We start from the raw sequence: 16113 nt of genomic DNA, 5'->3' as shown, positions 1-16113 counted from the left end.
TTAATTCTTTAGTGATGCTTATGTTAAGATATTTTGATGTCCAGATGATGTATTGATGCTTGACTCTTACATGCTCATTGGTTTATGCATATATTGTTTTTGCAAACATTGATGATTGTGGTCTAATTTAGATTTGATTTGATACCCAGTATTTACTCCTATCAAACGGGTTTTCAATGGTGGATACATACTATTTATATACATGAGCTTCATTATTCATATGTAGTGAGTTTGATTGCAATTTTCTTGATCTCCCTATTGCTTGAGAGATCTCTTATGCACAATAGTTTATGCACATGCTTACCCTATTGGTCGGGATACTTCTATGTACCTACATACTTCCACTCTCTAACAGTACTTCGTACTTAGATGTTTATGCTCATTCTTGTACACTACTAGTTGCATTTCCAACCCATTTGCTACCCACTTCCCTAGCAGTGGTGGTAGCTTTGTATTTTGGTCTTATGTCATTATTGGGGGGAGTAGGGTCGTATGCAACTACAGTGCCATAAAATGTGCCAAGATCTACAAGACAAAAGCAAGGGAAAAGTGCATGATAAGGCTAAGACTTTTGATGATCATAGCATCACAAAGTCTACTATCAAGATTGAGAAGAGAAATACATTCGAGTACAATTTTGATGAGTATATTTTGGCTACTTTTTCACCTGATGTCTAGTTCTCTAATACTCAAATCTTCTTTCTCCCAATGTTGGTTGCTTGATTTGGGGGCTTTCTTTTATGTGACTCCACATCATGCTTGATTTTGTACCTATCATCCTATGACATGTTCCATGAGACTAGGAGATTATCATATTTGTGATATTATTGGCATCAGTCATGTTCCTTTGCATTTTGCTATTGATACTTCATTTGTTTTGCATGATGTTCACCATGTGCCAACTTTGACTAAAAGCCTTATCTCTATAGGAAAATTTTATGATAGTAGGTATCATGTTATGTTGGTAATTCTACATGAAAAATCACTCATGGAAACTTATTTTATTGAGTGGTTCCAAGAGTGGTAGTCTTTATCCCTTACTTGTATTTGGCACTACTAATCATATTTTGGTTGTGAGTGATCTTCCACATGTATCTCTTTCGCATCACCATCTTAGGCATATGTCCCTCAAAGGAATGAAAGTCTTGACTCATTTGCAATATCTCCTACCCTTGGATTTATCATGTTTTGATTTATATGATCTTTGGATATATGGTAGGCAGACTTACAACACACATAAAAATTCTACTACTATGCGTACGAGTGAGCCTTTGGCCCTTATTCATTCCATCCATGTTTGTGGTCCCATGCCCCATTAGCGTCTAGGTGGTACAAAGTATTTCATTACATTCATTGATGATTATTCCCATAAAGTTTGGGCCTATCCCATAACGTAGAAGTTAAAAGTTTTATCTACTTTTCACTCCTTTCTTGCTACTATAATTGAGAACTAGTCTAGGATAGGCCGAAATACCTAAGATTTGATAATGGGAGTGAGTACCTCTTGTGTGCTTTTAAGCGGTTTTGTGATGAGAGGGGTATTAAGCATCAGGTGACTGCCCCCTACACTACACCCCAGAATGGTGTTGAAGAGCGCATGAATAGGACTATTCAAGAAGAGTTTACAATATCCTTAGTCAAGCAATCTTACCATATATGTTTTGGGTTGAGGCAATTATTGCTACCATTCACTTGATTAATAGATCGTGTGTACTGCTCTTGGTGGTAGAGTTGTAGAGAAGGTATGGTCTGAAAAATCTCCTTCATATGCTCATTTATGAGCCTTTGGATACGAGGCATTCTCCCATATTCCTAAGGACAAATGCAACAAGGTGGTGTCAAATGCATCTTTCTTGGATATGATGATACACGTGATATGGGTTACCACCTTTGGGATCCATACCCAATGATTGAGGTGCATATGGTGATATTTTAGAAGAAGCTTCCTATTACATTATACCCCATTAGACAGCCTACAGTTGATGATGATGTAGTGGCCCAGGATCCACCTATTGTGCAAGATTATGATGTTGAATAGAGAGCATAATATGTACAGGTCCCCCCACCCAGTCTCGAGGCACTCTAATAGAGCCTCACATCCTCCTTATCTTTATAAGCCCTCTATGCATTATGTCATGGTGACAAATTCTAGTGAGCTGCTTACTTATAAGGAGGCTATGCACAAATATGACACTCACTCTTGGGAGAGAACCATGAAGTTTGAGTTTGATCCACTTTAGAAGAATCACACGTTGGATTTGGTTCCATTTTCCAATTGAAAACATGCATTTCCATGCAAGTGGGTGTGTAAATTAAAGAGCACCCTTAATCACTTTGAGCTAGCATATAAGGCCCGTTTGGTTAAACAAAAAAATAGAGTTGACTTTGATGAGATATTCTCGCATGTAGTCAAAATGACTCTCTCTCTTAGTCTTGGCCTTGGTTGCACAAATGGATTTGGACTTGTACAAAATGGATGTGAAATTAGCAATTTTACATGGAGACCTACATGCAGACATCTATATGCAATAGCGTAAGAGCTTTTTGGAAAGGGAAAGGAACACCTAGTGTGCACGTTGAGAAAGCGTCTTTAGGGACTTAAGCAACATGCACCTAGGAATGGTATCACAAGTTTTATGCTTTCATCCATTCATGTTATATTCCCACGGTGATAGGTTCATGATGGTAGCCTTATTGTTTTGGTATTATATGCCGATGACATGTTAATTGTTGGGAGTACTCATGATGAGCTAGATGATTTGAAGACTCAACTCAAAAAGAGCTTTGAGATGAAGGATATGGGACATGCTTCTCACATCATTGGTATGCATACTATGTGCAATAGCTCTAAGGGACTCCTCTCCTTATCTCACAAAAGGAGTACTTATCATAGGAGTGCATTCACAAAGTACTTGAGTGGTTCCATATGCAAGGTAGTAAGCCGATTGGTATCCCTTTATCTTTTCATGTGAAGGTGAGTTAAGTGGAGTGTTCCCAATCAAATGATGAGAGAGCTAAGATGGCCAAGTTCCCATATACATCCACAGGGAGCAGTTTGATGTGTGCAATGATAGCCAGTAAACCTAACGTAGCATTTGTAGTGGAAGTTGCAGCTTGTTATATGGTGATAGATGGCATGCGACATTGGGACACCATGAAGGGTAACATGATATGTCTTAAGGGTACTGCAAACTTGTGTCTTTACTATAGTAGCTAGGGCATTGGACTCATGTGTTACACAATCTTAGATTATATAGGACATGCACATAGTAGGAAGTCCACCTCTAGCTATATCTTCACCTATATTGAACATATTGTTTCTTGGATGTCTAGGGTGCAGAAATATACTCCCTTGTCTACCACAAAAAGGCCAAGCACATTGCAACCATTGAGGCTTGCAAGGAGGCCCTATGGTTAGGTCGCTTGGTTGTAAATCTTAGTATCACACATATGACTCCTACATTACATTTAGACTGTATGAGTGTCATCCAATTGGCTTATAGTTTGGTCTATCATGCGAAGACTAGGTGTATTGAGGTCCATTACCACTCCATCAAACGGGTATTTGATCACAAGTAGATAGAGTTTGTCAAGATATCTACAAGTAGATGGAACATTATGCCTTTCTTAGAAAGATTATGGACATAGGATGAGATGACGTATATTTGTTATGCCATTGTACTTATATGTACACATTATTCTTTGTCACTTTCTTCTTGTTTTCTCCTCACTTAGGCACATTTTCCTTTAATTCAAATATTTTTAAGGGTTAAATGCCACCTCTAATGCCTGGCCATCTATATTTATCTTATACTTATTGCCCACACACATGTACATTGCAATTAGCGTCATCCATCACTATCACTTTATTCTTTATTCTTTACTATGAAAATAGAGTAAGGAAAGGCAAGTCGCACATTGTGACTATTAGAGTTTCCACATATTGCCTTGCTCTCTCTTCTTACTCCAATCTCCATAGCTCTTGCTTCCTTCTTTCTCTTATACTCTCATTTTTGCTCGGCCGCTCTACCTTTCACCCATCACATTTTTTAAATATGCAAATAGTTCTCTAAATAAGAGAAAAACCCACACGCATAATAAGGGTCTCAACCCTATGGCATGTGAGAGTATTGACACAATTATTGCACAAGCTACGATATGAGATAAAGTGGCAAGAAGCTCAAATTACACTCAAATATTTAATCTTCTAAATGAGGATCAACTACATAATACTTTGAAGATTTCATCACATGAATGTAGTTAAAACAAGTGGCAAGCAATGAAGGCTTAGATTGGGAGAAGACGTCAACTCATGCAAATCTCAATTTGTGAAAACATCACAAGGATGCAATTCCACCATGGAGCCTCAATGATCTGCAAGGACATGCAACAACCATCAACATTGAGGCCCTAACTTCTTCAAGTAAAATATACCTTGACTTCAATCTTAACAACTACCTAATTCATTAGAAGAATGTACAACCAACTCCATCGAGAACTCGTATCCCAACATAGTTCTTCTTCAACAACATTACCATCAATATCAAGGCTCGTACTTTAATTGTCTTGGCCTTAGTATTCATTGTATGCACTTAAGTGCACTAACCAATCTTGAGAGCGAAGTTTAATATCCTTGAGTAGCCTTACATACTTACATCTCAATCTCCATCCATGTAGGGTTGAAGGCCTAGTTTTATGGCACTATGCTCATCCATTTATTTTTTATAAAATAAAAACTAAAACATTAAAAAGAATTGTGGATCCCTTAGCATTGCGCTACATCTAGGGGTGCTCAAGTTAGGTATATATGGTGGCCTTAGTCAGGCAACTCCGTTCTTAACCCCTTAATCCTCTTTCTAACCAACAATATTTACTTGGGCCCCAAGGCAAACATAAGGAGTCTTACTTGCCTATAGTTAGATATGTCTCCCTAAGTCACTTGCATTCTTCTTTCCTTCATAGCATTCATCCCAATGTCACTAAATCAATCATGAAAGGAAGGCGAAAAAGGTGTTTCATGAAGAAACAACAAATCACATCAACTGCCTTTGAAGTCTATGCTTTTCAAGAAATATTAAACTCTAGATTTGTCCATCCTGTTGCTAGTATCTCCCAATAGTATTCTTTCGAAATCCCTTTTCCTTAACATTGGCAACTTTTCTTGTCTTCATTAACCAAGTTTTCTTGCTTCATCAATCACCTAAGGAAACCCTAATTATGTTGTCCTCTAAGTAAGTATCAGTCTACTTAAGCATCCATATGCACATATTGTTTGCATCATAACATGTATACAAATTGGGTCCCTAAGTGTGGGACAACAACCTAGGCTTGCTTGGAGTTTGACCCATCTTTCAATCCAACAACATACATCCTTCATGAAAATAGAAGACTAGCACATCTCCCAATTTAAGAATGTATGCTTTAAGCACAAAAATAGAAGACTAGGAATCCCCTTGAAAAGTGAATGCATGTGAGGATTTCAATGCAAGTACAAAAGTTCATGGAGAATCTTAAGCCATAATCTCTACTTCAACAATGAACCTCCCACCTACCATACCCTACAACACATCCTACCTATCCATTCAAGTTCTAACCCACAAAGAGAAACGGTCAATCAAGGATACCACCAACAATGAATCCGTCCTCCACAAGATTTGTCACCAATCATAACCTCAACCACCACCCACCAAAGTTGCTATAAGCATTCTTCATTGTCATCATCAATGACTACCATCACTCCTTCAACAGACTACATCACAATTGCCCCAAGCATTCCACATCTATGGTGCAAGCTTCATCATGCTACCTTCAATAGTGAATACCAAAGTCAAAGTGCCAAAATTTATTTTAAACTTTTGTAAACATTTAGTGAGAGCTAGGTTCACTCTTATGCAAATTATACTATCATCTTAAGTTACATCTAGAAGACACACAACAAATGAGAAGATTGTGGGGAATTTCTATATTTTTTTCGTAAATCATGTCCATAGGAGGTTAAGTATAGGCAAAAGTAAAAGTACACATCACAACTTAAGTCTTCTTACTTTCATCTTATCCTCTTGTGCACCATTGCTTGAGAGCAAGTGAGAGAAAAACCTTGAGTGGAAGACTTGGAGAGTGAAGCTCTTCTTCTCTTCTTTCTTTCTTTCTCTTCTTCACCTTTCATTTCCATAGCATGGAGGTTAAGAAGTAGAGTGAGAGTTTAAGAGAGCAAGGGACCAATCGGAGAAGCTCTTATCCACACCTTTCTACTTTTCCTTCTCTACATTCCCTCTCATCAATATACCCATTGCAACTTGGATTAAACACAAAGTAGGAGCAACAAATCAAGAGGCACCACATGATTCATAAGGCAACCAAGCAAAGCTTCAATGGCATATAGACTACAACACAACAAAGGCAAATAGGTGAATCTAGTATATCCTCTCAAGTTGTTTCATTTTCTTGCTTGCATTGGGAGTTCAAGAAGAGAGAACAATGACTTGGAGTTTGGAGTGTTAGCCAACTAGGTAATAAATAGTTGAGCAATGAAAGCATTGAGCTCTCAAAAGAACAAATGTCTTTATTGTTGTCCCACAATTGAGCTATTGTAGAGGCTAACAATTTCAAAATTTCAAATAGGAACTATGAAGTTCTTTATTTTGTTCCCACCTTTTCCACTGCATTTCTCTTTTCCATTGTATTCCTATGTGATGATGACTATTTGTTTATAACATGCTATTTTTAAAAAGATGGTAAGTTTCAAGACCTAATGGATCCAAAACTTCCATTTTTTTTGGAAGCTCAATCTAGTGATCTTTTTTTTTTCATGCAACTATCTTGAGGTATGCAACTAAATGGGCAAACAAGGATTGAACCCACATGTAATGGATTCATAATCCATTATGCACAACAATCCTATTGTACCATGACGCTTCAACCATGAGCTTTTGTGAGTTCGTATATAGCTTTCCTGTGAAGGTGAAAGTCCTCAAAGAACAACTTCGAACATTTGGGGTGAGAATGATGCCCAATCCATTCAATTTTAACAAGTAATACTAATCTTTCAAGATATAAGCATCTTGATTGTTGGTAAAGAGTTGGCAAAGTCCCAAGGGAGCCTGTATATAAGCAAGGTTGATGCAAGTGCAAGCTGAAAGATTGATGGCTTTACTCTAAAAGAACCAGCTTACATGCAAACTTAACAAGTAAAGCATGTTCCCCTAGTCCTAAAAGCTCCCTCTACCGTAGCTTTCCTAAATATCCAATGACCAATTGGTAAGTCTACTATCAAGAATTTAAAAGCACATTCACAACTTTGTGCACACTGTTTGAAGGTTACTTGGTTTGAAAGCATTCATAAAGTACTTTCCTCAACAATTTCCAAAAATTAGTTCAACATGTAATTTTGAACCACCACCCTCTTTGCACCCCCGCACCACTAGCTAGAGATGAGATTGCTTCACAACCTTACTTCCTTTGTTGTCTCATTTCACTCTACGAAAAACTCCTTTAGAAAATAAATCTTGTGGTTTCTCATTTCTACCTTCCAATATCAAGATACAACTTCTTGTGCAACTCCACTATTTGGATAATTTTAAGTACACACTTTAACATAGCTTGGACCAAGCATGAATAGCTTAATTGTCAAAACAAATGACTTCTTAAAATATTCAACCAATTTTCATATGTATTTCGACCATATGCAGTAATTAAGTATAAATCAACTTGTTAGACTCATAGCTCCAACACTGGCCAAAAGTAGATTACTCCTAGCATCTGTGAGTAACTTCTTCACAACCCCAAGCTCCAACAATGGCCACGACCAAGTTAATCATAGCTGAAGGGTGCACTTTATTTTACCATGTGCATATTCCTAATATCCAAAGAAACAAACTCCAAACACCATCTCATCTGGGATAATCATGCACATTTTCTTACTCCATGAAACCCACTTTATCATGTGTAGTAATCTGCTTGCCATGTAGCACCACTTAGCCCAAAAAATGAAAAAATAACTCACCATACATGAGAAAATAAACCCCTGGTTATTCTCTAGTATTGATAATCAACCACAACTAGAATTGTTGTTTGGTCAATTTCTCTCTTCAAAGTACATGTAAATCACTTAACCCTGAAGCAGGATTAAATGGCAGGCCATCAGGGTTTATTCCAGCATATTGTTGTACCTCTCCACACCTTTGACTTAACAATGCAAACCAGGTAAAAGTTTATGAAATGACTTTGAGACCATTATTTATAAACATTTCCCAACTTAGCTTTTTTGATTGAAGCTTCTACCACCAACAGCAAACATCAGAGCCCTCTTGAAGTCAATGCAGTAAAAGAAGTTTGATATATTGTCTTACTCTAAGAATGTGCATTGTGCACCATGGCACATGGCTCCTATCCCCACTGCACAAGAGAGAAACCTGCATAGCTCAACAACATTCATTGTTTTGGTCAAATAAAGCTCTCAATGTCATTGATAAGAGCAAAATAAGCCTACACTTCCATCATACCAGTGAAATAGTCCTACTAGTGGAAACACACACTACTGGCCAATTTATTTGAATTGACCATGCTACTATGTGCTGTTGTGATTCAGTTGAAACTACACGTCGTAAGCTGAGCTAGCATCTTGCATTCCATTGAACTGCAAGCTGCGCTATCCTCTTCATCAGCCTATTTGGCACACCCACCTTTGAAGAGGCTAGCAATACCACCAAAAGCTTTCAAGCTCAAGAATGATAACCAAAAAACACACCTAAAGAGTTAAAAGGCATCCAAAGCTTGCCATACTTCTCACACATGCATCACTGGAGATGGACTCTGTACTCACCAAATAAGCTGAAGACATTAACATGAAACAGCAAGACATGTTTTGAATTATGAGACACTAGAATACAAATCTTCAACAAGGTTCCTTCTTCCCACATTGCCTTTCTTGATAAAGTCTTATATTTGTTTGTGAAGCAAAGAAAAAACAAGACAAAAGGAGCTTCAAGTCAGATAGTTGATTACGTGCTCTAGAAAAGTTGCATAGAGAGTTGTCTTGCTACAAATTGCCCTGCTGCATGGATGACTTGCAAGAATGAGCAATGAGCCACATCTGGAACACCTTATGTGATCAAGTACTCATCACCCATGAATAATATCATGTCTGCTGACGCCTATGTTGATACTACAAACAAGCTGATGCTACAGACATATAACGAAGAAACTCAGCACACAGCCAAAAAACATACCTCCAGTTCCAGATATGACCTTGTTAGTGAGAATTGACTACAATAAGACCCTTGTGCTGAAAAGCCAAAACACAAGTATTAAGGCGCCTCATTCAGAGTCCACTCGTGCTAAAAAGCTTTTGGTTGATGAATGACTCCTGACTTTCATGCATTATGTAGCAAAAATGTATATATTCAGTCATATGAAAGCTTTCAACATATGGTATTTGCAGAGAACTAATAGGGTCTAGGGCTTCTCAGCACCGGTGACTCTGGTACCTTCCCATGGGTACTTGATTCTTCAACCACCTTGGACCAAACATTTGCAATCTTTTCCGCATATCCTACCTACAAAGACAAACGAAAGGAAAAACCAGGTAAATTAAGTCCTTGCTCCCTCCCTCACTCCCTCTCCTGCACTCTTTTTCTACCACAAGTTTAAAAAACTGAGCACAAGGACAACCACATTGCATATTTACACAGTAGTGCCAGAACTGTAAGACACGTAGAAACGTCAAAATTTGAAACATGTATCAATATGGACCTTTCAGAAAAAGACACATGAATGGCCAACCAAGTGAGCATCCAGCACAAATCTCAAAAAGGTCGCCTGAGCTATGAAAGCAACCAAATATTTCCTCCCTCTCCTTTACATGCAGACTTATTTGCACACCTGCACGCGGCCTTCCCCAAGTCATACACAGATCAAACAAGGTACTAGAATCTTATATGTGAAAAAGGGGGGAATGCTACCAGATACTGCTAAGTTTTCTAAAATAGAGTGCATGAGTGGTGGGACTATGGTTGCAGCGAAAATTGGCAAAATTTTAGTTGTGAACACAATCCCAAAATCTACACTGAGAGCTTTAATACTGGGACTATGGTTGCAGTGAAATTGGCTAATTTTTAGTTGTGAACACAGCCCCAAAATCTCTACTAAGAGCTTTAATACCAATATAAAGCACTTGTTGGCCCAGGTGTGGAGTAATTGCGCAATTACTTTAGTAGAGAATGAAAGAAATAATCAACGCACAACAACACTCGATCACAAATGAGAAGCGACATATTAATGAATGAGAGAGAGTACAACACTCAAGGCGATCACAATGAAAATACCACACTCATGTGCTAATGATGCACAATGTGTCTTTTTATAATAAAATGAAATCCTAAATGGCTTAACAGTCATAGGAAACCCTAAATGAAACCCTAGCCCTAAATAACTTAGTGCCTAATACACTAGGGGCAACAACTGTATTTAACGACTGTTTAAATGCCTGGGGAACTTGGATCATGGATCAAAGGGTATCAACAAAAAGCCCATGAGATGCCTTGCAAATTCCCTCCATGGAATGATCAGATCACGAACAACAACAAAATCCTAGAAAATAAAAGAAAATATAAGATCATGGTTGCATAAGGATGACCTATGATAGTACAGAGTATGACAGATCATGCAACAAATGGCATCAACTTGAAGGCTTGTCGAAAAGCTTGGAACTTTAGTCAAGGAAGAGCCTTCATAAAAAGATCTACCAAGTTGTCTTCAATGGGTACGTAAGACAACTCTATATGCTCTATGTGGGAATGGAACACTAGGTTCTATGCAATGGTCAAAGCACTCTAACTATCATTGTAATTTGTAGATAAGCTAGATAAGAGTCAGAGCCATCTTGTGCACAAGAAGATCTACAAGTAACTCAATGAAGTACTAAAGGGTTGTGCATAAACCTGCTCAACTAGGAGATAGCAAACTGAAGATTGGGGCTTGTATGATAGATAAATCAAGCATCCAACAGGCCATTGATATAAAGTAGTGTCAAGGGATCCACTACCAACATCATAAGTAAATCTGAAACCAAGCTCCAAGGAAATAGACATGCGCGCTATAGAAGCTATCCAACATATTTGGACTATGTCATGATGATGGCCTCCTCAATGGTAGCAAATTGGATACCCAAGTAATAGTAAATGCTGCAATTTGACCAACATTGGTCCCAGTGACAAGCACATCATTCAACATAAAGTACTAGAAGAATAAAATTAGATCCTTAAGGTCATATGTAAAGAGTAGCCTCACAAAAGAGACACAAGTTGGTTGAAGGTATAGGTAACTTGACTGCCCATAGTTACCAACCATAAAGTAGTAGGATTCAGGTAGACCATTCAAAGTAATAGAAACAAGTTGATTATCAAGAACAACTTCATCAATATTCAATAATTGTTCACGAAGATCTTTGATGATGCTTAGATAGGCATCCATATGACCTCCTCCTTCCATGAGACCATCTTCCAACTACTTACGTAGATAAACAATATGTTCTTCATGCCACACTTGATACAATGATGCAAGCTGGTCCCATGCATCCTTCGCTATCTTGCATGGTCCGATGTATAGAATAATACCTCTTCATGGACCATTTGGTTTAGGGCAAGAGCCCTATTTCCTCCTTGGGCTGGAGCATCTGGTTGCCTATTACTAAGATTTTCCAAGGGGGGATGTATATGAGCTGGTTTGCTTAATTTCTTTAGGCCAAGAGGGCCAGTTGCTTTAAGGTTTTAATGTTTGATTTCATTAGGCCAAGAGGGCCAATCCGTTTTGTAGTGCCATGATCTATTTTATTAGGCCAAGCGGGTCAGTTAGTTTGCAGTCAAATGGTTTATTTCTTTAGGCCAAGAGGGCCATATGTCTGTTTGGTGCATATACGTTTAATGGTTTTTTGTTTTAGTGATTGCATCATACAGGTTGAAGAAGTCACTAGAGGGAGCCTTTGCTGCCGAGGAGCTTCTTGTGGCCATTCCAGATGGTTTCATCCCCCTTTCCGAGTATTTTTCCTTTTTCCCTTAAGCAAATAATGATAATGTATATGTAAGTGGGTTACTCTCTTTTTGTTTGTTGGGGACCGGCAATCAAGCCATGAAGTCCCAAGTTTAGGTTATGTATGTCTGTGGGAGGTCTGAGTAGTCATTGCCTCCTGTAAAGGCATTGTCAGGCGCACTGAAAGACCTGTTTTATGTTGAGATATTTACAATCACACCTACTTCAATCCCTTTGTAAGGAGCAGTGAGGGCTCAGGACCAGAATCCCATATGCACAATAGCAGAAAATACTACCACTCAATTCCTATAAAGCATTGTACTTGCACTCTTTTTCTAATGCAATGATAGTACTCTTTTCTTTACAGTAAAGTGTATTGTCACTGTCAATACACAAGATTGTGTTTATGAGTCCAAGTCTCAATCTTGGAGCCTAATTCACTTGTGTAACAATTTGTCTTTGTCAGGGTCAATGTCTTCATGAGTTTCTTCTTTCTCTTTCAACCTCCATAGCTTTTGCATCTACCATGCTCTAGATCCTGCATATTCTGGCATGGTATCAGAGCGCAGCTTAGCATGGCTTAGCTCATTTTAGTAACTCTTCACCTCTGGTCCATCTCTACCCAGCTCAGTCTCAGCCTATGAACTCACCTTCTATCTCCACCTTCAAGCTTGCCTTCATGGCTGCCATAGCCAACAGCAGCACCCTATCAAATTGAAGCTCTCGTATCTCACTCCACAGGCAAAATCTTACCAAGCTTCCTTCTGGAGAAGTGTTTCCCTACTATTGATGCTTCTTTGGTGTGTTTCTCTGTGTTCCTACGTGTTCCCATCTGCGTGTTTCTAGATTCGTGTCATCTTGCATGGTACTCGAGGGGGAGTGGGAAACCTTGGATACTTCAGCCCACCCCCTATTCCAACTATACACTCCTCCCCCAACCCCCCTTGGATTCCATCTAGCTAGCAGCCTTGTTTGACTATTGACCCCTCTTTGACTATTTACCCCTTCTCTCATCTACAAAAAGTGCTCCTCTCCTCCATGCTTCCACACTAATTCAGCAAGCATTTGCCATTCTCATCTCCCTCTCTTGGATCTTGAATCTCAGAGGTCATTTGTGATTCGTGAAGCTCTAGCCTCTCACTCTCTCCTCTTTTCCCCACCCTATGAAGGCTCAAGGCTCTCTTGTCCCCTCTCTCTTACTCTTGCTCTTTCAACTTTGCCCCAACTCTCTCCCTCTCTTTCAACTTTCAAGAGTCAAGACTCAAGCATCTCTCTCTCTCTCTCTCTCTCTCTCTCTCTCTCTCTCTCTCTCTCTCTCTGTGTGGCCTCTCCATCCGACATCAGCACCATGACTTGTGACAAGCAGGCCTTTAATTTGCACACCATCCATGTGGAGAGAGATATAGAGAAGTCCAACTCTCATTGGACGTGCAAGTATTGTAGAAAGTGCTATACAAGTGGTGCAACCCAATTTCTCCAACAGTTTTCAAAGACGCCCGGGGCGGCTGGCGGGGGTGGGCATGTAACAAGTTGCTCCGTGCAAGGAAATCCCTCAAAACATCACGGACAAGATTCTTGCCAAGATGAGAGGGGGATCCACAAGAGGAGGAGGAAGTAACCTATCCGCACCAACTCCTATGCCTACTAATGAGGAAGCATTGAATGTTTGGGTGGGGGGGGAACGAGTTGCTCCATGCAAGGAAATCCCTCAAAACATGGTGGACAATATTATTGCCAAGATAAGAGGGGGATCCATAAGAGAAGGAGGAAGTGGCCTATCGGCACCAACTCCTATGCCTACTAATGAGAAAGCATCGAATGTGGGTATATCTTCAACTAATGCGAGAGAAGCCTCCACCATTGGTGGTGGGTGCTCCACATCCCCATCCGGCTCCTAACAAAAGGCGAACAATAAGTCACAAGCAACAGGTGGGATGGACCCTTGGGACGCCATCCCCAATATGGATCCATCACGGGACGCGTCACTTTCAAATGTGACATCACTTTTCTGTCTATCACAACGTGATGGAGTGGGACATGAAATGTGATGCAAGGTCATGTTTGTGAAGGAAGGTTGGGACGAATTTGTGACGGCAACCGGCTCGCGAAAGTTTAGAAACGTGACGGACATTTGCGATGCAAAATGGCACATCAAATTAAAAAACGAGGGCTCAGTCGATTCCCGACTCATCTTGTGACCCGTTACTCGTGGCCCATAGAGAGCCGACTCCCTTCTGTGTGTGTGTGTGTGTGTGTGTGTGTGTGTCCCAGGCTATAGCATATCCCAAGTTTCAATCTCTCTTATGGACTCTGATGGACTGGAAGCACAACATTATGATGGCTGGGAACATATGGAAAGACCGTTGGTCATGATGATAGCACATATGATAAGGGCAAAAGCCTCAATACCACAAGAGATCATTCGAGTAGAATTGGGCAATGCACCCATGGTAGTTGAGGTATTATTCCAAGCAATTACTTTCCTTCAAAGGATATGGCAGCTCCCTAAAGAATGATATCCTAGACTAGCTCTAGAGTCTTCAAGACAACTTGCAGCAAAGGGAGATAGACACTCTTGGTATGCACATATGAGCATGTGGCTGAACTTACATGGCATGCGTATAGATAGACTGCCACCATTCGATTACAGCCTTGACTACCCTACTTTGTGTCTCAGTCGTGCAACGCTGAATAGTGTGATCAGAGCAGACATCACTAAAGTGGAGACAGAAAGGACTAAGTCCAAGCCCCCTTTCCCATTAGGCACGAAAATGGCATAATACTAATGTCACTTCTTGCAGCTTTCTCATGATGGTTTCATAGTGAGGCCGAGATACATAGATGCTCAACTTTCTCATGGACTCCCAGTTGCCATTGGTCAGATTTGCACCTCATCGCATCAACTGATGATTGAGACAGGTTGATGGAGCCATGTTGCAAACAATGAGAGGATATGTCAGCTTTGTGGATGGGAGCCAGAAACGGAGGAGCACTACATTAGTAGATGTATTGTATACTATGATATCCGAGGCCACTATCATTGCCTCTTTAAGGAGGGCTTTGGACCACTAAGATAGGTGATGGACTATCAAGACCAAAAAGTATAGGCCTTTTCTTATTGGAGTTCCAACGGCGCAAACTAGTATTATTATGAGATAGGAGGCGACCCAAGCCTCATCCACCCTTCTAGAGAGTAGTTACAAACTTTTTCGATGTAGCTGAACCCCAAGCCGCTGTCACCCCAAACACTACATCTCCTAATGATAGGCATCATCAAGGGATGTCATCAAGCGGCATCACTGTTGACACAACTATAGCATTACGCAGGGCACAACACCCTAGAGTACCTACTCGAAAACATAGGCATGCCCATATACATCACATTCGCATCACGATTGCTCGTTACAAATGCAGATTGGCGCGCTGACTCAGTCGAAGGTAGCTTGCAAAGTCTGGTGGATTCCATAGATACTCTACAATCTTTTTAAACTTTTTACACTTAGTTTTTCCAATTTTTTCAGTTTTCCATACTTCTCATTCCAATCTACCATGTAGACCTACACATAAATTAATCTCTTCTTCTCTGATGAGAGATGTTGATACTAGTTGTATTGGTTATGGTCTCATAGGCCATTCTAGCCTTTTAGAGATGTTCATAGATCTTATCTCCTCTCTCTCTCTCTCTCTCTCTCTCTCTCTCTCTCTCTCTCTCTCTCTCTCTCTCTCTCTCTCTCTCTCTCAACCTGTTTTAATCTACTATCTTCCTCATCATCTCACATTCTCATGCATCAACATCCCGAGAACGAGGTAACCACTCTATTCAAGGTGGTAATCATGGCAAAAGAAGTAGGAGGGCTAACGCATAGTCTTGGTGGGATGAAGTGCACATTGAGCGATCCGGAAGTGGGAAAGAATCTCGCACATGGACATGTAAATTATGCCCATATCGGCGCACGAGTGAAACAAGCAAAGTTTGAGCTCACTTCTTACACATTGAAGGATATGAGGTGCAATACTACCCTAACGTGACCTCTGAGAAGAGAAGAGAGCTCACAAAGAAGGATGCCAAGCTACAAGCCTCGTCTTTTG

General features: G+C 39.9%; 1 protein-coding gene across 7 annotated transcripts in view; it reads right to left on the bottom strand.

Annotated features, from left to right (window-relative positions):
- Positions 1-7908: 7908 nt before the first annotated feature.
- The window catches only part of LOC148021325 (sorting nexin 2B-like), a 28794-nt gene continuing 20589 nt past the window's right edge, over positions 7909-16113 (bottom strand). The window contains exons 6-9 of one of the 7 annotated variants that reach the window (XR_015694711.1): positions 9486-9554; positions 9228-9283; positions 9004-9091; positions 7909-8411 (exon numbers count right to left, since the gene is read on the bottom strand). Coding sequence is in view for 4 of the 7 variants with exons in the window: in XM_087699198.1 (XP_087555324.1) it covers positions 9444-9554 (111 nt within the window). In the remaining 3 variants the exon portion in view is untranslated. The other 6 variants (XR_015694712.1, XM_087699200.1, XM_087699201.1 and 3 more) reach the window with 6 other exon arrangements.

This window comes from Lygodium microphyllum, chromosome 18, assembly GCF_053477565.2.
Source record: "Lygodium microphyllum isolate KBCC chromosome 18, Lygodium_microphyllum_v1.1.10, whole genome shotgun sequence".
Classification (NCBI taxonomy): domain Eukaryota; kingdom Viridiplantae; phylum Streptophyta; class Polypodiopsida; order Schizaeales; family Lygodiaceae; genus Lygodium; species Lygodium microphyllum.
This window is presented reverse-complemented; position numbering and strand designations above follow the sequence as displayed.